Source organism: Pundamilia nyererei, unplaced genomic scaffold (assembly GCF_000239375.1).
Source record: "Pundamilia nyererei isolate P.nyererei 1_Seehausen unplaced genomic scaffold, PunNye1.0 scaffold00133, whole genome shotgun sequence".
In the NCBI taxonomy this organism is placed as follows: Eukaryota; Metazoa; Chordata; class Actinopteri; order Cichliformes; family Cichlidae; genus Pundamilia; species Pundamilia nyererei.
In genome coordinates, this window is record NW_005187534.1 from 1,534,073 (window position 1) to 1,560,839 (window position 26,767).

At 43.8% G+C, this 26,767-nt stretch overlaps 1 protein-coding gene across 2 annotated transcripts in view; it reads right to left on the reverse strand.

The window, feature by feature from the left end:
• The window catches only part of arfgef3 (ARFGEF family member 3), a 57,603-nt gene extending 31,551 nt beyond the window's left edge, over positions 1–26,052 (reverse strand). For both annotated transcript variants that reach the window (XR_001290506.1, XM_005743593.2), the window contains exons 1-19: positions 25,451–26,052; positions 22,983–23,034; positions 19,807–19,888; positions 19,522–19,662; positions 18,310–18,378; positions 12,751–12,867; positions 12,537–12,582; positions 11,557–11,641; positions 11,048–11,152; positions 10,813–10,937; positions 10,232–10,479; positions 9,909–10,021; positions 9,552–9,684; positions 8,616–9,208; positions 8,151–8,503; positions 5,599–5,765; positions 5,092–5,257; positions 4,032–4,139; positions 3,191–3,406 (exon numbers count right to left, since the gene is read on the reverse strand). Coding sequence is in view for 1 of the 2 variants with exons in the window: in XM_005743593.2 (XP_005743650.1) it covers positions 3,191–3,406; positions 4,032–4,139; positions 5,092–5,257; positions 5,599–5,765; positions 8,151–8,503; positions 8,616–9,208; positions 9,552–9,684; positions 9,909–10,021; positions 10,232–10,479; positions 10,813–10,937; positions 11,048–11,152; positions 11,557–11,641; positions 12,537–12,582; positions 12,751–12,867; positions 18,310–18,378; positions 19,522–19,662; positions 19,807–19,888; positions 22,983–23,034; positions 25,451–25,535 (3,004 nt within the window). In the remaining variant the exon portion in view is untranslated. The remainder of the gene's footprint in view (positions 1–3,190; positions 3,407–4,031; positions 4,140–5,091; positions 5,258–5,598; positions 5,766–8,150; positions 8,504–8,615; positions 9,209–9,551; positions 9,685–9,908; positions 10,022–10,231; positions 10,480–10,812; positions 10,938–11,047; positions 11,153–11,556; positions 11,642–12,536; positions 12,583–12,750; positions 12,868–18,309; positions 18,379–19,521; positions 19,663–19,806; positions 19,889–22,982; positions 23,035–25,450) is intronic.
• Between the last annotated feature and the right edge of the window lie 715 nt (positions 26,053–26,767).

Consider the following 26,767-nt stretch of genomic DNA (forward strand, 5'->3'; position numbering starts at 1 on the left):
CACACACACACACACACACACACACACACACACACACAAAGTAAAGACGTGCCGTTTCATTCATCCACAAAACATCATCCCTGCACATTAAAAATGCAACATTTCAGCCATCATCCATATTCAGAATCTACCAATGAGACATTTTCACAGATTTCCTGGATTTCTACTGTACATGTTTAAAATTTTAACTGGAGACACACAAACTGTAACGTGCCAACTGCAAACACAGAGGAGGTCGTACGCCATGTGTTCATTCATATTCATTAGTCCTTCTGCACTAATTTCAATCTGATTTGCTCCCATGCAGGCCTCAGGGATGTGCCACTGCCCTTTAATGCTAGTGATACTCACAGACATCTGACAGCGGTTGATAAGTAAACTGCATTTCCCCTGACATCCTCTGTAATACTTGCATTTAACATTTTGGAAGTAAAACTCGCAGTTAACCTCCAGAGGAGCTGCACAGCGTCGAACAGGTGCTGGCTGCTATTGGGCACCTGCCACTGGTGTCAAATTTGATTAATGTGATACATAATGAAGCTGACAAGGAAAATCAGAACTCAGCAAAACCTTCCCCGTGTGAGTACGAGTCAAAGCTCAAAGTATGGCAGAAACATTAAAAGCCTACAGTACCATGAGGGGATTTTTAGGCACTATGAAATGCCCAATAAATGCTTTACTGATAATTTCTGCTTTTACATTTAAATGTATACGTTTGAAGCATGGTACAGTACAGATGATCAACAGCAGATTCATCTCCCTCTATGGTTTAAACGTGCTTATTAGAAAGATCATTTAAAGCCCTCATGGACTCAAGTTATCAAGAGAACGTGAAGAAACAACTGACATGACTTAAATCAAAAAGGCGTGCACGCTGTGTTGAAACGATGTCAAAGTATGAAGTAAAACTGGGCACGACGTGGCCTCCAGTCTGCACTTCCAGCACGAAGAGAAAAGTTAGACCAGCAAGAGAGGAGAGTCATCGTCTTTGCTGCATTCAGTGTGTAAAATGAACTGAGACCAGATGAAATGTAAAATGAGCCTAAAACTGGAGCGTTTTAAGGAAGCACCTGTCATGGTCCCTGTGCCCCGCTGGTCAATCCTCTATTGGGCAATATGTTTGTGGTTTGTTTGCTCTCTCGCTCTCGCCCTCTCTCTCACTCTCTCTCTCTCTCGCCACGGCGATGCTCACTGCGGGCTCCCGCTGCTGGCCCACACACCTGCTCATCACCACACCGGCCGCTGATCCCAGCTGATGACTGCACTACTTAGATGGCGAGTCTGCACTAGTCTTCGCTGGATCGTTGAGTTATCAGCGTCAGTCGCTCAGTAGATTATAATAAGGATCTGTGAGTTCGTTCCGTCTGTTCGCCTCTAACCATTATCTCTGTGTACAGATCTAACCCGGATCCTTTCCCTGCCTGCCTGTCATCCCCGTGGACGAGTGCGTGGATGGTGTCTCCCCAGTGTGGGGAGCGAAGAGAGAGAGCCTTTGGAGGACGTCAGATTCCCGTCTCTTCCCTCACATACCCCGGAACCCTGGACCCCCCTCCCCTCCCTCCAGCACTTTGTAAATAGCTTCACCTGGTGTCGTTGTGTAAATAAAATCTGTAAATCCTGTAAGGAGTCCCGGTCTGCGCCTGAGTCCGTTAACTGAAACCCTGACAGCACCTGTGTCTCGTATTTTTATGGTTGACAGCTTCGCCCAGTGTTCACGTTTGAACACTAATCTGCACTCAGCACACTGGTGTTATTCTGGTGTCCCTTTTCAGTGGCTGCCAAACGTCGAGGTGGAAACGAAAGGATCCCCGAGCTAAAAACATGGGACAGAGCTTTAAGGCAGGCCAGCCACAAGGCCGCTGGCACTTGGTTCAGACGACTATTCAGGTTCAATGAATGTCCAGGACTTCTAACGGGAAAGTTTAAAGTGCTTAATCGCTTAAAAAGTCACGTGTCAAGCGGTTTTCATTAGTGTGACTGCATTTCCCCGTGACCCCATAAGCTTCCAAAACATGTTTAATATCAATTAAAAGCTGTGTAAACCCTCAGTTCTCAATTATTCTGTGTAAGTAGACCTGTGCTGTGGCGGGAGCTGAGAGGGTCTGAGCTCACACGAGGGCAGTAAACTCCATGTTAGAATAACAGCGTTTTGTCTGCCTCTGACAGCCTCTACAGTCTGAACCTTTTTCACTTCCTTTGTGCAGTCTTGTGAGTGTTTGCCATCCTGACAGTTACTGTGGCTAAAAGTGAACAATAAAGCCATCTGACAGCAAGTCCTCCCCGGTGCTCTCTCGTGCTTATTCTGCTGACTGGAAGAAGAAAACAAAGACATTTCAGTTCAGTCTTTCTACTTCTGAAGGTTGTGGCCAAATAACTTGCAGCTCATTGTTCTATCTTATTACATCGAGACCTTATTTCTGTATTTCTTCCACCAAATTCATACTGAACCGTATCTCAAAGGTTTCACCGTCTGTGCCGGAGTCTTTGTGTCCATTTGCTTTTTCCTGCGGTGTCCCACACGGCTCAACTCTAGGGCCCCTGTTATTTAGTTTTAATTACATCAAGCTTTGAAACCTCAGGACGTTTATAAGCTATCTATGCTAACTGTCTTAATGCTAAACCAGTGATGGAAAATGTTTTACAGCTAAATACCAAACAAAGAAAGAGAGGATGTAACTGCTGCAGAAAATAATCTGAAGTAGAAATATTTTAGCACAATGTTTCGTATCTTTAGCATGTTATCTCCTATCTTATAACATATTACTACTGTGACACAAATCACGTGAAGAAGAAATCACACTGGCCAAGTCAAAACATCTGTGTGTGCATGCTGTGATATAAGTGTAATATTTGAATCCACAGTACAGATATATTTGGATTAAGCGTTTACAACATGTTTCACACTGCACTTCTTCAGGCCCCTAAATAAATCAGTCCTCGAGTTTAGTGAGCTGCGACAGGACGTGCTGATTAAAAACAGTGCTGAGTGGCTGCTGAGCTGCTAATAGAAATTACTGTTCATACTGTACATACCTAGAATCTGCTCCAGCTGTAGGACAGATGTCTAGTGAATAATCCTGACCTTTGCCTGTGCTATAGGGAGGGAGCACAAATCCTCCCCCACAGGGATGAGAGAAGATGATATGCATTTGTCTTATTAATACAGGCACATGAAACATGCTTCACACACCCAGGGCGCAGCTGAGCGCAGCAGCTTTACGCAGGCCGTCTAAACTCAGGCAGATGGTGTCTCTCTCCCTCTGGCTCTGCTCTTTGACCCCCTCTGCCCCCAGGATGAAGGCCAGGCCCTTGGAGCTGCCCGCCATGCGACCAGTCAGCGGTGTGGACAGAACATCGATCAGGTTTTTCCAAACACCGGTGAGGATGAAGCGTGAGAACACAGCTCCTGAAAAACACAGAGCAAAAAAAAAGGGTCGGTTTTTTAAATGGTGACACACACAAAACACACAAGATGAGCATAAATGTCAGGGGTGAGTCAGCCAGCAGCAGTTAGAGTCTGGCTTAATCCTGCAGGAAACAGCACAGGTGCTCACTGCCCTCTTTCTACCCAGCTACCCTTTATCCCCCAGCTTGTCTCATCTTTCGTTTGCAATGCAGCTTCTTGCTCTTTCAGTTACAGCAGGTCAAATCCAAACACACAACATCACTGAAGCATGATTATATTTAAAACCTGCAGGTTTCCTATCAACGTTCCTGCAGACCGACTCTGCAGCAGGACATGAAACTTACAAATGTTCATCTGTTATGTTTTGCAATCATGAATGCACCAGTAAATACAACACTTTTAAAAAACCTGCATGTCTTGACCATGCAGCTCTGCTCTGAGATACTTCTGCTAATGTTGTGGTTTGTACTGATTACCAGCGCAGCACTTTAGTAGCAATTACGGGCTCAGCAAACTCGAGTAAAGCTCCCCAGAAATATAATCCAAACATGAAAACCCTGTGAATGAAGAGCTGCTGACTGAGGAGAATTAAATGTTAACTACGTTCTCAGTAAGTGCTACTGACCTGCCATCACAGCGTCACTGCACGGCTTTTCACAGCCGAGCGGCGCGTGGCTCGACGCTCTCCTGATCAGCTGACCTCCGATTGCACTGCTGCCCAAGCCGTCAATGTCTAAGAGACGAGGAACAGAGAAGTCACAACATGTCAAGTATTTGAATTTATACCCTCTGCATATAATAAATCCCAAAGTCTGTCTGAGCAAACTGGGGTTCAGTATCTTCACTGTATCTTCTACACTGCCGTGCAGACTGGAGCAGCAAGGGCTCGAACCACCAACCTTTCAATTAGCAGATGACCTGCTCTACCTTTTGTGCTGCAGGCAGCCCTGAGGAAACTATCCAAACTCAGACACAGATTTAGGAGGTCTATGGATTAACATACAGAGCTAATAGAAAAGCTCAGTAACTGAACAGATAAAAAGTTGCCCGTGGAGATGATGCGAGCAATTATAGGCTTTACTATAAATACCAGAATTTAACCAGGTCCCTGTTTGCAGGAACAAATAATTTATTTGGAGATGATACAGTCAAGGATAGCAAAAGATGTTTTTAACTGGGACTTTTTGTTAAGTAAAATGAAACTGATGGTGTGGCGTGAACTACAAGCTGAATTTAAGGGTAGGTTTATGTGGGCTACTGTGTGAATACTATGTTGGGTTTTTTCTGTCTGTGTCATTTAGTCCTACACCTAAACTGATCGTAATAATCTGGATGATGGGCACCAAGTACGACTGAGGATGAGCTGGAGGTAGTTTGGAGGGAGCTGCGTAGTGTTGGGGACAGAGGAGGGCAGGGCGGTGCGCTCAGCTGGTGAGGCCTGTAGGGGGAGCTCTCTGTCAGTCATCTGAAGCCACCTGGACAGTGTAGTGTAGCATAAGGGGCTCTCTCAGTGGCTAAGACACACACACACTCTTTTGCACCTTTCATAATAAATACTGTTGCTTCATTTATCTCTTAATCAATATTTTTCCCTTGTTATGGAGAGGCCTTTTGAGCCAGTGTGTGGAGACTAGCTGAGCACGTAGAAACTGTACAGGTGTGTGTGTGTGTGTGTGTGTGTGTACCTGTCAGCATGGTGATAAGCGGCAGTGTGTGGTCCTCTGAAGAACCCGAGAACCCAGACTCAGCCAGCAGGTTGCGCTCCAACACCTGGTGGTAAAGCTCCTCGATCCAGGCCTGAGACAGAACCACGAGGACGCCGCTGCTCTGGATCAGACGCACAAACTCCTTCTGCACAACAGAACAAACGTCCACCCATTCAGTGTGACTGCATCCAATTCAGTGCTGTTATATTCAGGGCGGGAAGTTTTGTTTTTTTCCTTGTACTTTTGATGATAAAGTTGAAGTAGCTTAAATGTCTAAGTAGAGCTGATTCAGTATTTAGTTGGGTGGTTGTGTGGCTAGAGGAACACAAAGATACATCTATACCTTTAAATAAGCAATGCTGCACAAAGAGGATTCTTTGAAACTACAGGATGTAGTTGCATTGGTTTGGTTTTACTTCTTATCTTTGAATCTTTGTCTTTAAACACCGGAGAAAACTGATCAGAGGAAACGAATCTCGCTCTCACCAGGCTGAGGACGGGCGTGAGCGTTCGCCGCTTGTAGTAGCCGCAGCAGCAGAGTTTGAGATTGAGCAGCAGAGCGTAGTAAGACACCAGGTAAAGGCCGTCTGCGTTCATCAGAGACTGGCAGCTCAGAGTGTCGCCTGTCTCAAAACCTGGGGAGTGAATGCCGCCTGCAGGGACACAGATTTAGGATTACCAATTACATCTGTAGAGGACGTGTCGGTGTTCTCAGAGGTCAAATGTGACGGATTATAATGAATTAATAACACCTACAGCACAAGTGAAAAAGAAAGAAAGAAAACGGAGACAGTGAGAGAGCCAATGAAAGGGAGTGTGCAGGTGAGAGCAGGCAGCGAGATACAATCTGTTGGCTGAAGGCGACTGAAGTGTTTTAATCAAAAACCTGCTCTGGGGATTTAAAGTCCAAACTATTTCATTAAGTCAGCTGAGCGTAACATTTCATTTAAGTCATAATTTTGCTCTGCTGATGTAAAAACTCCCAGCAGGCTTGCTGCTCTTAGCGATGGATGTCATGACTGTAAGGCAAAAAGTTTTCTTTAATAACTGTAAGAAAATAAACGTACTGCATTTAAACTACACACCGATGACAAATAACAGGAAAAAGCAAAATCCATACCAGCAAAACCCTGACGTCAGCGACCTGTGCATACAAGAGGGTCTTCGTTACCGCACCGCAGTCAGAACAGAAATTTGTACTGATAATAAACTGATAATAAACTGATGCTCTTATAAAAAAGTACAAAAAACTAATCTGAAGTACCGCCTGCCAAATCTGTTGCAAAAGAAACATTACACAACAATGTTACGGGGATTTTAATCACATATTCGAGCCATTTAGAGGTTTTAAAAACAAGCATGGAACAAGACCAGAGAGTTTATGAAAGAACAACAACACCCACGACCCACACAGGACACCGCCACAGAGAGGAAGCCCAATCTGCACCAGAAACCGAAAGTGAACTCATTTAAGCTCCTGAATATTTTACCAGGTTTCCTCAAAGCAGCGCACACATACAGAAAACCGCATCTGAAGCTTGATGTTTTCTTCCACTACACAGTTATGCTGTTTATTTGAGATGCAATATTTTCTGCTACAGCTGATTTTTACTGAAACTTCAAAGAAAAGAGCTTTGCATCCATTCAGGTACCCCGACTGTCACTATTATCTATTAGAAGGAACAACCAGAGTTAACTTCTGAAGGTGTGAAGAACAGAAACATCTTCTTTAACTTTTATTGTTTTAATTATAAGGAGGTAAAAACACAGATGGGCTTGAAAGAAATTAGAAAAAAATAAGACAAGGCAGGCTGGAAAGTCTCTGGCAGTTCCCCGACCCCACAGGTAATGGTCTTGATTTCTAAATCATCAAATTTAGAGTGATTTAGAAAATGCATATATATTGTACATTAATTTAAAAAAGCATTTGTGTCCAAAAAACTCTTTAAGACTCTTTTCTCAATCTCATGTATTTATGGAGGAGCTCAGGAGAACCTTCAACAGTGAGAAGCTACAGACCTGTCAGTCAAGACACAGGAAACAGGCTTACAGAGGAGCTAGCATTAGCTAAAAGCTAAGTAGTGTTAGCTAAAAAGCTGGAAAAGCTAGCTGTTTATGCAAACGGCTAGAAAATGACTGTTTGCACTAACAGTGATTCAGCAAAGAATGAACTTCTTAATAGCATCCAACAAAGCAAGATTTTTATTACCTCGCTCAGTTACAAAAAATAATCACCTTTGAGGTCAAATAAAATGAAAAGAAATGTAAATAAATATAAAATGCAGTAACAGAGCCACTCACAGAAGCAGAAAAAACTGCATTAGCATGAGAACCTGTGCATTGTGACGTCACTAACTCTGCTAATTGGTTGAATGAATGTGCAGCCAAGGTGTTCATTAGTCAGACTAATCTCAGCAGTCTTCTGATTGGACGATGGGATAAGGAGATGGGGCTCATTTGCCTGATTGATGGGTTGACAGACTGAAACATGATATCATAAATGTTCCAGGAGTGTGCGAGGCAGTGTGGCATTTCCACGTAATTGTTCTTCTGAAGAGTTTTTATCCCCAAAGCACCCACCCTCCGTCAGCTGTGCAGACATGTTCTGCATTAGGACTGCTGTGAAATCACAGCAGCTGTTCGTGAGCGTGAGGAAATCTTATTAATCAGACCAACTAAAGGTGTGCTAGGACTGGGAAGGGGCCTTTGGAAAATGTAATTTAACCATGACCACAAAAATGTTGAGAACCTCAGCATTTAGATCATCTACTGTAGAAAAAAATAAACAATAAATGTTATTCTTTAAACTAGCGTGTCTCCTTGTCATTGAGTTCTTGCAGTAGTAGAGATTTGTCTTGTCTTTGCACTCTGATATTCCCAGCGCATGCCTGCAGTGTAATATATTTACTTAAACAGGGAGAACCATCTCCTCCCTGAGCAAATATGTGTGTGTTTGAGTAGCAAACTCATGCAGATCGCAGAACAGGAATCACTCCACTGCAGTAAATCTAACCTCCCTCCCTTCTCCCCTCACTCACCAGCCTGCAGTCCAGAGCAGAAGGTGGAAGAGAAGTTCTGCAGCGACATGTCCACCTCCGTGGCAGTGGACATCCCCAGCAGGCGGGGCAGCTGTCCAGCCAGAGACTGCACGAACAGTCTGGCGCTTTGCTGGTCAGCCTCTTGGTTGCGGAGCAGTTTGAGGGACAGGGCGGCAGTGCGCAGGGAGCGGTGACCTGGGAAGTCGCGGGACAACTGCTGGTCCTCGTCGGCCAGCGACACGTTGTCGGACCCGATGTCGGAGACGTCAGAGCGCCCCGAGTCTTTCTCGGCAGCCATGGAGTACTGATCGCACGAGTCAAACTCTGTCCGTGACAGGTCCTGCTCCTCCATGCTGGTGGGCAGCAGGAAGAAGCATGAGATTGTTTTTATTATTTATATATTCTTTCTTTACTTAATTACTATTTATCATCATTTCAATTCAGCAACTAGAGAAACAGCAGTACCTGAAGTTGCTCTCGCTGTATCGTGACCCTCCTCCGTGGTGCGACCGAGACCTGGATTCCACAGACAGGAAGTTCGTGATGTCGGGGTAGACGAGGGCGTGACTCCTTTGCACCACATCTGGAGGAACTGCACCTCCTCTCTCTCCGCCTCCACCTCTTTCTTTCTCTCCTCTTCCCTCCACGTCCCCTGTGGGCACCCCTCCTTCCTCCTTCTGGCCTCCCTGGTTGGGCACGGGGATCGGCTCGTGTTTGGTTTCCTCCTGATCACCACAGAAAGAAGGCGAAGGGAGACGAGCGTCCTCTCCACACTCCTCCGGACTGGTGTGGCCCACAGCGAGGCCGAGCTCTCCCACCTCTAAATCCAGGGTGGTTTGGCCCGTTTCCGTGGTGATGCTGATGCTGATGTCGGGGCTACGCTCAGTGGTGCCAGTGGTGGCCACATTGGAGGAAGACGAGCTGGGGTCCCACGGAGGCTGCTCTGAGGACAGGATGTGTCTCTGCCACCTGAAGTCAGCCTCGTTGATCTCCATGGACTCACGTGTCGACTCGGTTCCATCTTTCAGATCGTCCAGTCGTCTGAGGAGAAGCCGAGCCTGGAGAGCGCAGCTATGTTACCGTTTTATACGTAATCAACACCAGAGCCCATATTGTGCTGATTCAGAGACCCAAGAGCTGTCACTTGTTAACAAAATCCCACAAACATTTTAATGATGGACGGCCACCGAGAGAGCTGCTCATTCATTGGTTGAGGGCTGTCAAACTAACTGCTAGGAATGCATTAAGTATCACTGGGTTACACAGTGACATAGAGACCTTCTTTTGGCCTGAACACTAAATCCAAACCCTTTGCATGCACAAAAGTGCTACTTAAATAAGTAATACGTTAAACCCCAGAATGGCCCTTTAATGCTGTGGTTCCGTGTGTTGTCTGCATACCTGCTCAGGCTGGATGCCACGGCCCTGTGACAGCTCATCCAGTGCGCTGAGAAGGGCACAGGCACAAGACACGGAGGAGTAACACGCCTCGATGCCTCCTTTCATACAAGCCTCTGTCATCCCATCCATCACTCTGCCACGGGAAGCAGAAACAAACAGCTCAGTATAGGATTGATCGCCAAATGACGTGAGCGAACACATTACTTTGATTTCTACTTTAATTTGGACCGAGTGACGATTGAAACAATGTGCAGCAAAACAAAGAGTACGGACAAACATCCCTGGGTGACAGATTTCAGGTTGTTAAATTTCAGAAACAGAGCAAACACCAAGTGAACAAAGTTAGGAGTTACTAACAGTCTGAGCAGGTCCAGGTGGGACTTCCTCTTTGAGAATGATCGCTTCCTGGTCTCAGGCTCAGCCATGCAGGGACCGGCGAGGTCATACAGCCGCTGGGGGCTGCCCAGAATCTGCCACAGACGAAAGCATTAAAGCTTTTGCTCACATGGCTCTAAAAACATATGCAGGCAGGTTATCCCAAATGTCAAACTGTTACTGGACCCCTTCGATTGCATGATCCTCGGAGGTACTTGTGAAAACTTTGCTGAATAAAGATTAGCAAAAGGCTGCCTGTCAGTGAAAAATGATATTATAAACGTAGAGAAATGTCTTTGTCCCACCTCCTTCATGATGCGGATGGCCTCGGTGCGGTGCTGAGGAGGAGGGTAGAGGAGGATCCTGTGGTAGAGCGACTGGAGCACCGGTTTCATCGACTCGACGCAGCTCACCAGACGCACCAGCTCTGCTGCAATGTAGCAAACTGTGCGCACTACCGGTGCAATCCTGGCAGGGGCGCTAGAGGAGCAGCCAGAACCTCTGCCCTGATCGGACAGTCCTCCGCAGGAGGAGTCCACCTCCTGGCCCATTCCTGGGAGAACAAAACAAAGAGGGGCATGAAGCTGAACCCATGAAATCATGCTGATAGAAAGCTTCCTCCTATAAGAACTCATGTCTCCTTAAACTCCTGCAGCAGTGAGTGGAAACCAACACTTTTCACACTGTTAGCTTCAGTCGTGATCTTCATAGCTGCATCAGGCTCCGTTTATGAGCGATCAGTAATTAGGTATTGATTTTCCCCCCTTTCTTGGCGCTTGAATTCCTGATAGAGATTAATTTCCACTGATATTCGCTTTCAAATTGTTGCAAAAAAACAGACAAACTGACCGCCTCCTACAGCGGATTCTTTAGTAAATTCAGTTACCTAAACTGAGTCTCTCTGAGAGGCGGTCTCGGTCTGATGCTGCTGAGTAGCCGTGGTGGGAAGCAATAGTTTTGTCATTGACGGGATTGCCCATGATTGCCACCAGGGATGGGCACAGCTGCTTCCTGGGAAGAGGAACATTAGCGATTTTTATTGATTACATCGGACTACAATCAACTCCAATTAGGACAACAGTGAGGGACCAGTTGATGAAATTTTACTCAGTGAGTCTTACCACACGAGGTCTGTGAAACCTCTGAAGAGGTGCATTGTGGGAGGGCAGCTGCTGAGCATAGAAAGGATGCACTCCAGGTAGAGTAGCTGCAGGAGCTGGTTATCACTGGGAGATTAAAATAAAGAAATGGTTACTGTATTAAACTAGGAAGCTTCCAGGAAGAAACCATGGAAGTGCAGAGGAAACATGCAAACACTGTTTAATGTGGTAAAGCTGACATTTAAAACGAAACCACACGAATGAGCTAAACAGCAGCTAAACTATGTGCAGTTTTTCAACCTTTTCCTGGGCGCCTTCATGTTTGTTCTCATTACTTACACTGAAAGGAGATGAAACACTAATGAAAGCAGAGTGATTATCAGTGACGTCGGCCCATCCTTTGCTCCAAAATCATACATCTGTGTTTTTGTTTCTGTGTTTGGATCAGTCTGACTGAATTATCACCTCCATATCGAGACAAGAGAAATATAACAGAATATTAGTGAGTCAATGAGAATCTGCAGCGTTACCTGTCCACTGACTCCAGCTTTTCACAGAAAACGGTCAGAACCGTGACCACATCTTCACACAGAGCTTGGCTGGTGGGAGAAATATCTGCAAAAAGCCACCCCCCCACACGCACACACCATAAAAAGGTTAATTTGTGGTTCCTGCTTTATCATTCGCCACTATGTACATGAAGTGATAAAAAAAAATCATTGCTTTCCCAATTTCCTCTCTCTCAGTTTCCCCTCTAAGAAGCAGAATAAATCAGTTCCCTCACTGGAACCTGTTTGGCTCTCTGCCTGCAGAGGCATCTATCGAAACAGTGCATTTGACTGTTTATGGTATCATAAAAGCAGCCCTGCCAGTCTCTCTCCGAAGTTGCTTCTTACTACCAGCAGATTGGTGATTACAGTGGCTTTATGCACACTAAACATGACGAAGAGCCCACAGCCACCAGTGGCTCGCAAGCTTTAATGCTGAACTCACACAAGAAGCTAAACTTGGACATTTTCACCATTGCTGGGCCAAACTAGTGTCTCTATGCCTCCACCAACCAGTGATGCTTTAACTTTCACATGCCACTCATAAAATGGGCAACAATGTCCCCAGTCCAGCATTCAGAAAGCACTTGGTGATAGTGGGGAAGAAGAACTCCCTTTTAACATGAAGAGACCTTCAAGAAAACCAGACTCAGGTAGGAGCAGCCATCTGCTTTGACCAGAATAAAAAGTTTTTATTGTGTGTACTGCAGGGGCCAATTCAGCGTGAACATGAGCGGGACTGGCAATCAGGGAGCTTCCTGTTAGGTCAGAGTGATCTTTTATTTAGTCTCTGCTGGACACTCATACCCTACAATGGTCCTGTCTGCAGCATTCATAGTAAGATATTAGGCAGTGAAATGCTGTGCTCATATGCAATATTACATATTAGGAGGTGAGAAGTACATCCCTACAGCTGACAAAGGAAGCTGCAGAGGTGAGAGAAACCCCTGGCAGTGATGTACCTCGTCTCTGCAGCGGCGGTGCAGTCACCTCGTCTCCATCTGCACCCTGGAGAGGAACACACACAGGAGGCATGCTTACTGTCACTTCTGTGTCAAAACAAATGCGGTACTGTACGTTACGCTTTTATCTACCTGTAATTTTCTACTAGTTAATGTGTGCACATATACATCTGTATAATATATCTGTGTGTATATAATTAAAGTATTGTGTGACCTCCTGTCTGTGGCGGAGCTGTAGCGTCAGGTCTCCCAATATCTGGCTCAGCGTGGCTCTCACCGCCGTGTTGATGCTGCGCTGGTGACAGCTGGACATGTAGGTCTCGATGCACACCTACACACACACACACACACACACACACACACGAACATCTGTCAGTGTGTGGTCTTTCTTATGTCACTAAACCAGAAAAACCATGACGCACTGTGCCAAGAAACCATCACAGACAGACACCGAACTGTTGGACAGATTCATAGGAGCTTTCCATGGCGTCACTGGTTACTATGGTAACCAGACAAGAGAGCAGCAGGGGCAAGGGGATGTATTGTCAGTGTCAGACATCTTTCAGGCAGATTAGAAGGTTACAGAGTAAACACTGTGCATCTGTGGAAGGTAAGACAGACGTTAGCTAGTAGCTGAGCACACACACACACACACACACACACACACACACACACACACATCGGGTATTCATCTAATTGACATAACGCTTTCCCTAGCCACCCACCCTAACCATGATAAATGAATGCCTAACCCGAACTCAATTGTAACCCTGACACTAAAACCCCATTTTGACATTTTCACTTGTGGGAACTGGGATATTGGTCCCCACAAGTATAGAAAACGTACAATTTTTAGTCCCCACAAAGACATGAATACACGCTCACACACACAAACACACAGCCATTTATAACACATGCTTTCCCGCTTTGCTTTTTGCATTTAAAATCAACTATACCGTATTCTCGGGATATCTCACTGTATCCCAGGAGTACAGTTAGGGGTTTTTCACACGTTGCTTTGATTAATGCCATACTCTGAAACTTTTTTTTGTGACCAGGTGCAGCAGACTCCTGTGACTCGCTGGGAGATGACAGGAAAGAGACGAGTACAGAAAAAACGGCTCTTTTCTCCTTCAAAATAAAATGCTATCCTAGGGTATTCATTTGTTCCTGGATTGCTGGGACTGAACCAGCCAGGGAGGAAGCATGAATGCTGGTTTGCTAATGTCACAGTAAAGCATAGCGCTTATTCTACATGAAATTAAAAACAGACATTATGAATACAATTATTTCATATAGAATTAAGGAGGGAATTCCAAGTATTTTATTTTCTGTAGCATTTTTGCTAAATATTGTCTGTCACATCTGGGCACCTTAGAAACAATGGAGATCTTAATTCACATAACAATTTTTTTTTCTTCTTTTTTTTCACATGAAAAAAACAAAAACAGCAAAAAAACAAACAAACAAACATAATACGCACTGACAATAACATAATGGCACAGTGAAACCGTCAGACCAGCCCGGTCTGGGGGAGCTCCCCTCCACCTCTTTACAGGTCCCATGTCGTCAGGTTTTTGCTACTGTCCACGCAGCGCTTTACAGTCCATCCCTGATGGAAGGCTATTTCCAGTCTCTTTTATGACCTGCCTTCTAAAAAACAGTGACCACGTCCTTAGCAGGCCTTCCTTCTTCCAGTAGTTGTGTGAAAATACTTAGTTAAGCTCTGGTTATATAACCCACCACCCATCATCCCACATTACCACCTACAACAAATCTCTCCCACTTCCTCCAGATTTTAAGAAATTGGTCCATTTTGTGGTTCAAAGAAAATGTAAGTTTTTCCATTCTATGTATTTCCTCCATTATTCCTATCCTATCTTTCTTTGTTGGGGGCTCTTTCTCCAGCCACCTCCTGGTAAGTGCTTTTTTGCCCGCTCCCAACAGGATGTTTATCAAATATTTGTCCCTTAAGGAGGCTGCTGATGGGATATCGCCCAAATACACAGTACAGAAATCCAAATCACATAACAATTCTTAATCCAAGAGTGGGGTTTAATGGAAGAGCTACAGAGCTTGTTGATAACAAAATGTGTAAGCCAAGATTTATTTGACCAATTATCAAATTTCTGTTCCATCCTGTGAGCTCAGAGGGGCTGAGAACTACCAGGGCCAACCTCACGTAGAGCCTAAACAAAGACCACATCTGCTAATTACATTTGAAATCTTGGCAGCTTCAGGGATGTTTTACACCACCTGCTCCCAATCAATAAAAAACCCAATACATCCTGCACCATAAGGCACTCACAGATGGGATGAATATGCATGTGAGAGGGACAAGAGAGCAAGGAACAACCTCAAGGTACCTCTTGAATTAAGAGTTGCTCCGGCTCCTTCAATTTTAATGCTCACACTTCCTGCAAGCAATCGATACTCCACCTTGTTTTTTAAAGCACTGCCAGTTAGTGTAAGTACAAACATGTCTGAGGGTTATATTAGAACCTACATAATGTGGGGTTCATATAGTACATGCACAGGGTACATTTATTTATACAACGTTTAAAAGCTAAAAGCTTGTGTTGTACAGCCACAAACAAGAAGAAAACAACAGATCAATAAAGCTCCTCGGTAACAAAATACTCATATTCCTATTTTGCCTCTAGGTAGCACTGGTCAGTTGCTATAAAACAACCTACTGAATATAAAAGATGGGGGGAAACACCGCGATGTATTAGTATTAGCACTTTGAAACTAAAGTGACCATATTTTTGACGAGGGGATAAAGTGCTATGCTACAGGCTAACACAAATAAGCGGCACCTATAAATTATATAGGTGCGACAGCGACAGAGGCTGCACGAACTAACAAGTAACAGTATGGTGGCTAAATCCATTTTTTATTTACAGTCTCTGAGTCTGAGAATGACTAAACTGTTGCCACCTGTTCAACCTGTAGTCAGCTTTCAATTTTCAGCTTTATTTGTGGCAAATCCCCCCAACAGTCACCTCAAGGCATTTTATATATGTAATGTAAAGACCCTACAATAACACAACCTTAACAATCAGATGACCCCCAATGAGCAAGCGCTTGGTACCAGTGGGGAAGAGCTGGGGAAAGGGAGACAGGACAAAAAACACACAACCTGTGGTCTACTGAACATTAATGAGCTAGTCTGTGATAGTTTGATGTAAGAGTCAAACGTTTGGCAACAAGAAAATTATTTACAGTTAAAATAAGGCAATTAACTGTCGAGCAAATTATTTTGGCTGATATCCATCCATCCATCCATCCATCCCCTTCAGGGCCACAGCTGGGTTGGATTCATAGGGCATGAAGTTGGGTACACCAGTCTATCGGAGGGTTAACACACTAGTACATCTGAAGTGTCTATAGTTGTATGGCAGGTTACATGATTTCATGTAACTGATGACCACATTAGAGAGATGGAGCGTAAGCCTTGAGCTCCCCGTGTTTGACAATGCATGAATCTCTCAGCGCTGCCAATCCCTCCATTAAAATAAATAAATACATTAGAAAAAAACTGTCCTGGCCCTATTTGCCTAGATGTTATGATAATGGAGTGTTGCTGACAGCCTTTCCAGCCACCCTGAGTTATGCCCCAATGCAAATACAATACACTCACACACCAGATGGCCAGCCCTGACAGCACAGAGCCCATTAACACGCCATGGTGACTGGGTTTTTACGAGCTGTTAATGGACGTCAAACATCACTTAGCTGCAGGAGATGTTGCTTCTGCTGCTGGGGGAAGTGACGTGACAGAAAACATTTGACATAAAACACTTGACATAAAACACTCGACCACGCTACGATCAGGTGGTCTGAACATTAATGACGTTTCTGCTCAGTATAAACAGTAGAACTGTAGAACACTGTGTGTTCTGAAACGCCTTTCTTACAACCAAACGTCCCATTGTACAGTAAGCTGTCAGCGTAAAGTCTAATCTTTGCATTGAACTGATTAGTGTCTTGGGATGATTTGACACCGTTCTTTTATTCATGACTCCAAATCAGTTTTACCTAATATAAACCAAACTGAATGAGGCATCCATTATGAAACAGCCCAAGGAGCAAGTTATGAACCTGACCAATCGAGAAACGGGGGATTACTTCTTTATGTTCTATAAAGACCAAAGAATGACCAAGTCTAAGAATGACTCTAAAGTTTCTGAATTTTATTCATCAGTGTTTTTACTGCTGGTGGCTGTACAACACGGACAACCCAGTTTAAACTTTTGTGAATGAAACGGTCTCCTTGAGCACTTCTGGACTGCTTCCAGCACAGCTGCTATTTTAAAAGCATGTCCTGGGAGTCCCAAACCTTGCAGACTGCACCAGTTCCACACAGAGCAAACATTAACTTCAGTGTCAGCTTGACCCAAGTTTAATTTCAGGGATCATCACTACCCACGGGAGCTGAGACTCCAGCTACATCTCAAAGACCAGGCTGCAGGTCTGCAGCACATCCCTGTTTTTTCTCCTTACATTGAGAACATTGAGCACTACTATTACTACTGTTACTGTAACTATCATTACTATTAATATCATTATTATCATTATCATCTGGTGCAGTGCCACCCAAGGAAGGGGTTGATGTGTCATATTTGAATTTGTGATTTTAAGCCAGTTGTGATCACACCTCCTAATAAAAACAAGATGCTATCTGTTCTCTTGAACCCCATTCAATGTCAACCCAGCAAAACAGAAGGGCTTAATTAATGTCTCTATTGTGTTTGTAGATAAATTAGACGGAAACAGTTTGAATATATAATCACCTCTGGCATAATCTATAGTTTAATATAGAACTGAACCTGCTGACCTTCAAGGCCGGGGCACCACCTGACGTGTGCAGTATGTCATCAGGCAGGCAGTGCTGGACATTTATCCAGTCTCTCCAGCTGTACGTTCTCATGCTCATTATAAATACACTGTTCAGCAGAAATCAAAGCAAGCTGAGGCTTGAACTGGGAACAGATGTTCTTGATTACAGCAAAACTGATGATGATTACACAGACGTGTTCCAGTAATATGATGATAATACAGCCTTAAAAACCATGAGTAAGAAGCTTTGTACAGATTGCTAAGCCAGTGAACCTGGTGCAGACCTTGGTACTTCCAGCACGTCACAGTTTTATTGGTTTTATTGGCAAATATTTTCATCTGCACAGCCCTGCCTCTTTGTTTGTGTGTCTGTAGGAAAACTCATCTCACTTTTCTGAATAATTGATGAGATTACAGTATGAGATGAGGCTTGAGGGCAAGTGAGGACAGAAACGCTTCACCTTTTAAAAAAAAGATCCATGTTCAGCTCGCTGTGCTAACAGTTCACTTTCCTTAAAAAAAAATGCAACGCCCTCTATCATCGGTTCAGTCTGAGACAGCCTATTCAAAGCTGGTACTATGAAAAAAAGTCTGCTTCATGAGGCAACAAGCAGGAACAAGCTAAACAGAAAATGATGCAAATTCTTTTTAACATGTTTGAATTTTCCTTTGTAGAGCTCGTTTGGCCGTCCAGTCCAAGTTTAGTCCGGCCCATAAAAGTCTGTCTAATTATTTCAGAATAATTCCAGGCGACAGCAATACAGAAAAAGCCTAAAACTTAATGTAAGAGCTGGAAAAAGAATCCAGGAAAGAAATTTCTGCACAGCGATGAAGTCTGTGAATGTATTTGTTTATGCATTTATTTATTGCCAAGTAAAAGCTCATGTATCTGATTATGAAGATGAGTCGCATCAGTCTCAGGCTGCCCTACCTCAGCAATCCGGAGGATGGAGTCTCCATTAATGTCAAAGTTTGGTGAGTAGGTGATACAGAGCAGGACCTGCACACAGGAGAAACACACTCTTAATAAGCAGGGATATTGCATTTCATCATTTCGAGCTGACTGGAGACCAGAACAGCCAATCCGATTTTTTTGCATCCAAGTCTGTGATTGGCTGGTTGTGTGGCACAAATATAACGGTGTAGAGAAAGAGTTGAGCGCGCACGGGCAGAAATGTTGAGAGTGCGAGCAACACATTGCGAGCGAGCACAAATGCAAAGACTGAGCGAGAGGGGCTGCTATTGTGTGTGTGTGTGTGTGTGTGGATAACAGCAAACACTGAAATACATGTTTTGCACGCAGCAATGAATTTTGTTCACTCAAATTCAGCTTTTCTTCGCTCAAAGAAAAATTTCTCCTCAAAATACAACACCTGCAAATTTTTTTACGTGCGCTCAGAATAGTGGCACAAAAATAACGGCATACTAAACTGCTTTATTTTCATATTAACTATGCCCAAAGCTGCAAACAAAGTTAATGTATATATAATTAATAGCTGTGAGCCAAAAGCTCAGGTTGCACACTGCTCTAAAAACTGTGCTTCATGCTGTTTGTTCAACTCTTGGCTCGATGATTCTATTTACAAGGGCCAATCAGAAGAAAGCTGGTCAGTAACAGCAAAAGGGGGAGGAGCTAAACCAGCTTATTTCAGGCAAAGGATGACATGGGAGCTGTACAAAGACCAAATAAGATACTTATTTATAATAAGTAATCATGCATTAAATAATACAATAATAATGCAATAAGTAATCATGTAATCATGCAAACCTCCTCCAGTAGAGTCCAAGAATAAAATATGGAGGTGGAAATCGCAACCATAGCAGGTTCACTTTACATAGGCTAAGTGCACTAAGGAGCGTGCTCCAGGAAAATACAGTCAATGTTAGAAAATAACATCAGTTTTGGGGTCTAAATGATTAGAAATTGACACTATTTTAAGTGTGTTCACATTAAGCGTAGCTACATGATGAGCAGTGTGGGCACTCAGAACTGTAGACTTCTTTCAGTCCATTTCACAGAACAATTTTCAGCACCAAGGACAGCACCGGCTGCACCACCACGCAAGCCTGGAAGTTTCATGCATGACACAAGTACAACCATCTGTCATCATTTCAGCCCCAAAAACACATTCCCAGGTCTTACTTTCATAACTTCCACCTGCAAGTCTTCATGGAGAGATGGGGTAACTCTGATAGCCTCCAACATCTGGCTGAGCAGCTGTTTCTCCAGTGCCTCCACCTCCACACTAGCTCCACCCACAAACCTGTCCTCACACAGGAGTTTCTGTGTAGAGAAAAGCTACAGCTTCAGTTTGTACATTCCACTTTAAGCTGGTGTCAGAGTTCAATCAGAAAGATTTAAATAAAGACGAATAAAATCCAAATAAATAAATAAAACCTTTATTTATACATTTGTGTCTTCCAGTACCTGCATGCCAGTAAGTGCAGTCTGTCCCAGTTTGGTGTTTTTTGACTCCAGAGCCATCTGTAGAGGCAGCAGACAGCGCTCTCTGGAAGCAAACACAACATAGTAATGCAGGCAGTGCAATCACAGCTCTCTACAATCTCTGAAGATTAGCTGACACGATCACAGGCAGTCAGGGATTGGTGTCAATAAAGTGAGCGAACACAGACTTTGGAACAGAAAAAAATGCTAAATATGGAGTGAATAAATCTTGGAGTGGAAGTTAATAAATTAAGCTTTTAATAAATGAGTTCTCATCAATGATTAGTGGTTGAAAATGGTTATGTTGCATAGGTGGAATATCTCTTAAAGGCTGTGAAACTGTGTGTGCAGTACTTCAGAGATGTGAGAAGAAAACAGATCAGCAGATTATCAGAACGTCTCCTTTGTCACCTCCATCATAAATCTGTGCCCTCCTCCAAAACCGAAGCATTATAGTTTACAATCGTTACAGTAACAAGTCAGGAGGAGCAATTTACTTGAGCTTCTCTTGTCTGGCAAAAGTCTTCATTGGCCAACCCGTCTGATGGGTGAGGGGAGCCTAAGTCATAAAGTTGAACTACATTCTAGTTCTTGTGTCCTTAGAGCTGCATATAAGCAACATTTGTAATAAACATCAAACCTGGGCTGGAGGTGGGTTGCAAAGCATCTTGCAGAAGTGCCACACTGTTTTCTTGCTAAGGTCATGCTCAATTAACCTCTTTCCTGATGAGTTTACTGCTGGTTTCAAGTCACTCTGTGCAACATGGTGTCTGTTTTATAAATTGTGGCCCACAATAACATCCAGAAGGATATAAAGCAAAGTATGCGTCAGGGTGGGCCAATCATATCACACCACATGAGCTCACAATGTCAGCTGGTTTCTCAGTCAGATCCGCCCGTCACACGAGCAAAATGCTAAGCTTAAAACTTTGCACAGGGAACCCAAATAATCTCAGCAACCACATCCTTTGCTAAATAAGCTTTTCACGGTAGCTTCACGCAGGTATCTTTATGTAAACCAGCTACTGCGTTGCTTCTCCCGCCGTTTCTTCCCTCTCTCTTTCCACTCGCTCGCCCTCCATCTCCCTCTTGTTATTTGTGGTTGGTTGAGTCACCGCGCTCTGCTGCTGATTACAGGATACTGAGCTTCATCTCTGCGCTCTCAGGCTGCTCTGAGCTGCCACAACTCGACCACTCAAGCAGGCTGTGAGGAGCCACAGTTTGCACGGCAGTTACCCACAACCAGACCATTTATGAGCAACAAACAACACAGACAACAAAGTCAAAAGACAAAAAGGCAAACATTTGGGTGAAAAACATTGAGAATTTGTCATTTAAACACCAAACTCAGTCACTTTTGAATTTGATTATTTATAATTAAATACATTATAAATTAATCTTCCATCAGTCTGTCAATCAAGTCTGTTCTTTAGCATCTCTCCTTCAGAGATAACAGGCATGAAGTCTTATCTGTAGAGCCAGAAGAACACACTAGTAGAGAAATCATGGCACTATATTACAAAGACATTATCATCAATATTTAATCTAATACGCTCTAATAAAACAACACAGATTATCACGTGAATAATTCATGCTGTGTTGGGAATTTACGGGACCATCACGAGCTGCTGGCCACCAGCAGCAGCAGCTCCATCCACTTTACACTTTACTGAGTTTTACTCACAGAAACAGTCACAGATTACTAGATTTCAAACTCACTACAGCGAATGCAAGAATCAGACAGATCATATTATTGCGTCCCTCTAATTAAAAAACTCCACCAAGAGATCACTGAACTCTAAAAATGTCCAACTGGGTTTTTTGGAATGATTTAAAAGGTGATTAGCACAAAAGCACTTGGACTCAGTAGCACAAACTCCCCTCACATTAGAGAGCTCAGGTGTTATCAACACTGCTTTTTCTCTCAGCTCTTTTAGTTTGTGGTGCTCTCGTACTCATTTAAATAATAAAAATACTGAAAACTCTGAGTTAAACTGTAGATAACAAGAAAAATCCTGCAGCTGTACCTATCATTGCTTTTATTCTGATGGGGACCAAACTCTCAAAATAAATATAACACTGTGTTAAATAAGATTTGAAAATAGTGAACGTGTTTACTGAGGTCAAGGGTCAAATGGGAAATACGGCCTTTTTAACCAGAGGAGTCGCCCCCTGCTGGCCAGCTGATTTGTTTACTGAGTCAACTGCTTTGAAAAATTCCTGTGTTTTTATTTTAACACCTGTAGTGATGTACCTAAATCTCTATACAATAATAACTCAAAAAAGAAATTAAATAAAATAAAAATAGGCATTTTCAAACAATTTAAACTAAATTGAATAAAAAGCAAAAACTCAAGAAGCAATACAAATGCAAACTACATAGAAAATGTAATATTTCTATCTATCTGTAAATAGTCTATGATCACAGTGTATATCTGACAGCCCAAAAAGGATCCTGCTTGTCAAAGTAGCCTCAGATACACATAATAATAATAATAATAATAATAATAATAATAATAATAATACATTTTATTTAAAAGTACCTTTCAAGACACCCAAGGACACTTAACAATAGAATAAAACAAAATAGAACAATGACAATAAAGAACAACACATAAACAAAAGCACAAGATAAAATAAACAATGAGTTCATAGTGAAGATGCAGATTTGAACAGATGAGTTTTAGCTGTAAGTGTGTCCAGGCTACTGCAGTTTAAACTGATCACTTCTCTGACGATCAAACGTCCAAACTGAAGCAATGCTGAGCTCAGAGCTCGCGCTCAGTATTTGCATTATCAGCTCAGAAATGACTCCTCTGTCATTTTAATCTATTCAAATCAGGCAGCTTTGAGAAAACTGATGTTTTAAGCCACAAAGTTCTTAGCAGTTTAGATTTCAGTATTCAGTTATCGGTGCCAGATTAGCGATTTGTCCAGGGTGTACCCGGCCTCTCGCCCCATAATAGCTGGGACAGGCACCAGCCCCGATAAGGATAAGCAGAAGAGAATGAATGAACACTATCAGGTTAGCTAAAGGCAGGAACGTTTCACACTGTCGAAGACGCCTCCTTCAAAACAAACCACAGGCTGTCAGCAGGTTCTAATTACACATTTTTATTTCATGCTTTCGAGAAGAAAATCTGTCATGTTCAACTTACCGAAGCTGTGAAGGGGAAATCTTTGCTGATCCATTCTGAGACTGAAGCATTTCTATTGGAACAAAGAAACAGACAGTGGTTAAGTCGCATTTTCATTCATAGAGAATCCATGAATGAAAAGCTGCATTTAATTCAGCACAGACATGCGAAACAGTTGAAGAAATATTCTGCATTGAATATGTTCTCATGTCAACAACCTCCAACCTCTGAACCCAGCGAGCCACTGAGTGACACTACTCTCATTACCATGAACACAAACACTGCACTTTACTTTGACTCAGTCCCACAGACACAAATACTCACTACAGCACCAAATGCAGATTGATTTACTGCTGAAAAAAGAAAAGGCAGGATTGGATCTTATTTACGTGACACCTGACTGAAAGATACGGGGCTAGCTGACTCATTTCTGTTAAAATTACAGATTCAGCATGAATGCCTGAAACAGGATGCCCCGAATTAAATGTGAGCTTGTACTTTAAGAAAACCAAACACCAAAACATCTGTACAGTCACATTATGTTCAAAGCCGGCCAACATTCACAGCGCACGCTGCATCCTCCTCCTAACGTGACCTCGGTGAGCTCAGAGAGAAATTTTCACCTCCTCTTTAGACTTCCAACCAACTCTGACTGCGTACCACGTTTTTCCAGCTAAAAGGTGAAATATGAGACTTGCTGACATCTCTAAAATCTGCCATAAATCTCTGCACGTGCTTTCATACTTTGTCTGCCAAGACTTAGTGAACAGCAGCTTTGTCCCTGCACTGAACTCTCTCACATATGTTCTCTGCATCTGCATCAGGCTGTTCAGCATCCTTTACATCCGGAGACGACCATGACCTGCACAGTGACTGATGCTGTGGGCGTGTTTCTATTCATGCGAGCGGTCTGTGAAGAAAAGAGCAAACAGAACTGATATATGATATCATCTTTTTTGGAAAGTCACAGTTCAGGCCTTTTGTGCATGTGTGTATATGCAAGCATGTGCCTGGAAAGGGCCTGCAGCTTTCTTTGGACATAGCCAAATAGCAAATAGGTGTGTGTGTGTGTGTGTGTGTGTGTGTGTGGGTGTGTGTGTGTGTGTGTGTGTGTGTACTATTACACAATGACCCCTTCTTCAATGAGTTCCACCTGCCACGCTGACCCGTTTAATGCTAACAGTCTCCTCGCTGACGTCAGTGGAAATCGTTTTTCACCGTGTGCTTATATTCTGGCTTCTGTGGCACGTTCTCATTGTTGTCACTGAAAGTCACATGATTTGTGTTCGGCCGCATGATTCGTTTGTAAAAGGTCATTGCCAGTTTCTAGCTTGCTGGATTAAGTGTAACAAAGCTCAGAGGATTATTTGACAGAATTCAAACCGAGCTCTAACTTGATGACCCTCCGTATCCGTACCTGTACGCCATCAGCCTTGTTCCAAAAACTCATCCTGCAGAACTGAAAGATAACACAGTGATGCAGAAGTGCTAAAAACTGCAGTTCCACTAACGTCCTCTTGAGGCTGGCACCGCAGAGGATTCAATCCCCATTTACTTTCTTGTTAAAAGGCCCAATTTTACAGCAAAAACAATCAGATTTGCAGCCTGGAGCATTAAACTCATTTAGCTTCATGTGATAATTGGGTTTTTCATAACAACTCTGAGAATTTCTGTCATAATTCATCCACCTGGATAATGAAGCGATGTTGGCTGGAGTCCCAATCAGACTTTGCTACTCATTATTATTACTATTATTATAACAACTATAATAATAATAATAATTCCAAAACAGTGTGGGAGCTTGGACACCATGGTGTGTCCGTTTTTGTTATTGCTTGATGTGATGTGTGTGTGAACTCTTCAGTGCATAAATATTATTAAGACATTTTAAACCATATTAACTACATTTTATTTAATAAAGAAACCAGAGGAGGACTCCTCTACTTCTATATTTCCCTCCACAGTGAAGCTCGTGTCTCGCGCTGAGGCGAGAACTCGTGAAAAGCACTGAACTGTGCAGACAGACAGTAATGAGACAGGAAAGAGTTTCTGCTTAGAGTCTGGAAACCTCTGAAGAAGCTCCTTCATGCTTTCTTCGTCTCTGTCAAATACTCCCAAGTTATTGCAGTAATGAATCAGCAAATATTTGCCTTGTGTATTTTTCTATAACGATCCAATCTAATTGTCTAAAGCCTGGCTGGAGCATTTACCGTATTTCTTTAAGAGAGGTTGACATTTGGCATTATAAAACAGGTGCGGAGCTCAGCACAGGGGCATGGCAGCCATATGGCACCGTGGCTGCTCAGATGTTATGGTCCTAAAGATTTCCTGGCTTCTTGCTCAGCCTTCACAGCCTCTGGGCTGAGTGCAGGAGCTGCTCTCGGGTTCCTAAAAGCTAAAAGCAGGTGAGAAGTCGCAGGTTCCCCTCATCCCTGCTCTCCCTCCGCCTCCTGTTGACAAAGAGCCCGGAGGGGCTGCCGTGCACTCACCGCAGGCGTAGACGCAGGCATCGCGGATGCCTTTGTATTTGTGGCCGGACGCGTCTTTCTGCAGCTTCCTCAAGATTTCCTCCATGCTGATTTCAAAGACGAGACGGCTTTAAAACAGCAGAGCGCAGAGGGTGGGTCTGCGTGTCCGAGGGATTTTATGGGTGCTATGACAGCGACAGCATCCCCGAACCCCCCCGGGGAAGGCGATGATTCATTCCTAACTGCCAGCCAATGATGTCAGGCCAGCCGCCGATCCTGCGAAGGTGGAAGGAGGAAGCGCGTGTGCGTATTTTCCCAAATCCCAGGCTTCGGCCTTCAGAAAGAGCAGCGCCGATCAGCTGACGTGCGACAAATAGTCGTGTCAGCCTGCTGCCCGTCCAGCCGCGGACACACGCAGGGAACAAACGCGCTTCGCTCGTGTCCGTGGCTCGTTTATCCCTCCGCGCTGCCGCGTTGGGAAAGTCCGTTCCAGCGGATACTTGCGCTCTTCGCGGAAACCGGATCCGGTTTTTCTTATCTTCGCATCAAGCTGCCTGCATGGCAGGAGCACGCGCACAGCTCTGCACGGTGAGCGCCATCCGCTATAAGGTGGATTCCTGTCCAACCTGGCAACACAGTATTTACACGCTCTCCCCGCGGGGACGTGTGAAACTGCGGCAGCGACGCTGGAGTCACTGGAATGGGATTTCCTGCGGTCTCAGCCGGTGACAGGTGGAGGAAGCTCGGGCACAGCTGATAAGGCGATTCTGCTTTCAGAGTAAAGCACAAATTCTAAAATAATTCATATCAGTGCGTCATAGTTTCATTTTTGCCCCAAAAAGGCTCAGCTCAAAGCTCAAAAGCTCAACCTCAGGGATATGAAGTAATATGAAGTCAGTGGGCTTCAGTGTGTGTTTCAGACTGTCCAGAACTGCAATTCCATTAACGGCCACTTGAGGCAGATTGTAAAAGAGCGTCAGTCAATGTGGAAGTCCTTTAAAGCAGTGGTTCCCAAACTTTTTTTGCTAGGTCCCCCCTTTGTTTTACAAGAAAAATGCCCCCCCCCCCCCCCTCTCACCCACACGCACCAACACATCCTCCAACCACACACGCCCATATTTTGCTCCATTTCACACCTCAAACATTTAGTAAACAATTAAGCAAATACAAGTAATCTGCAATAAATTACAGGTAGTGATAAAATAAACTACTGACTCTTTTACGCTGCGTCCGCACCTACACGGGTATTTTTTGAAAACGCAGCTGTTTCGTCCACGTAAACGGCGTCTCCAATCACCGAAAACGGAGATTTTTTTAAACTCCTTTTTTGCGTTTACG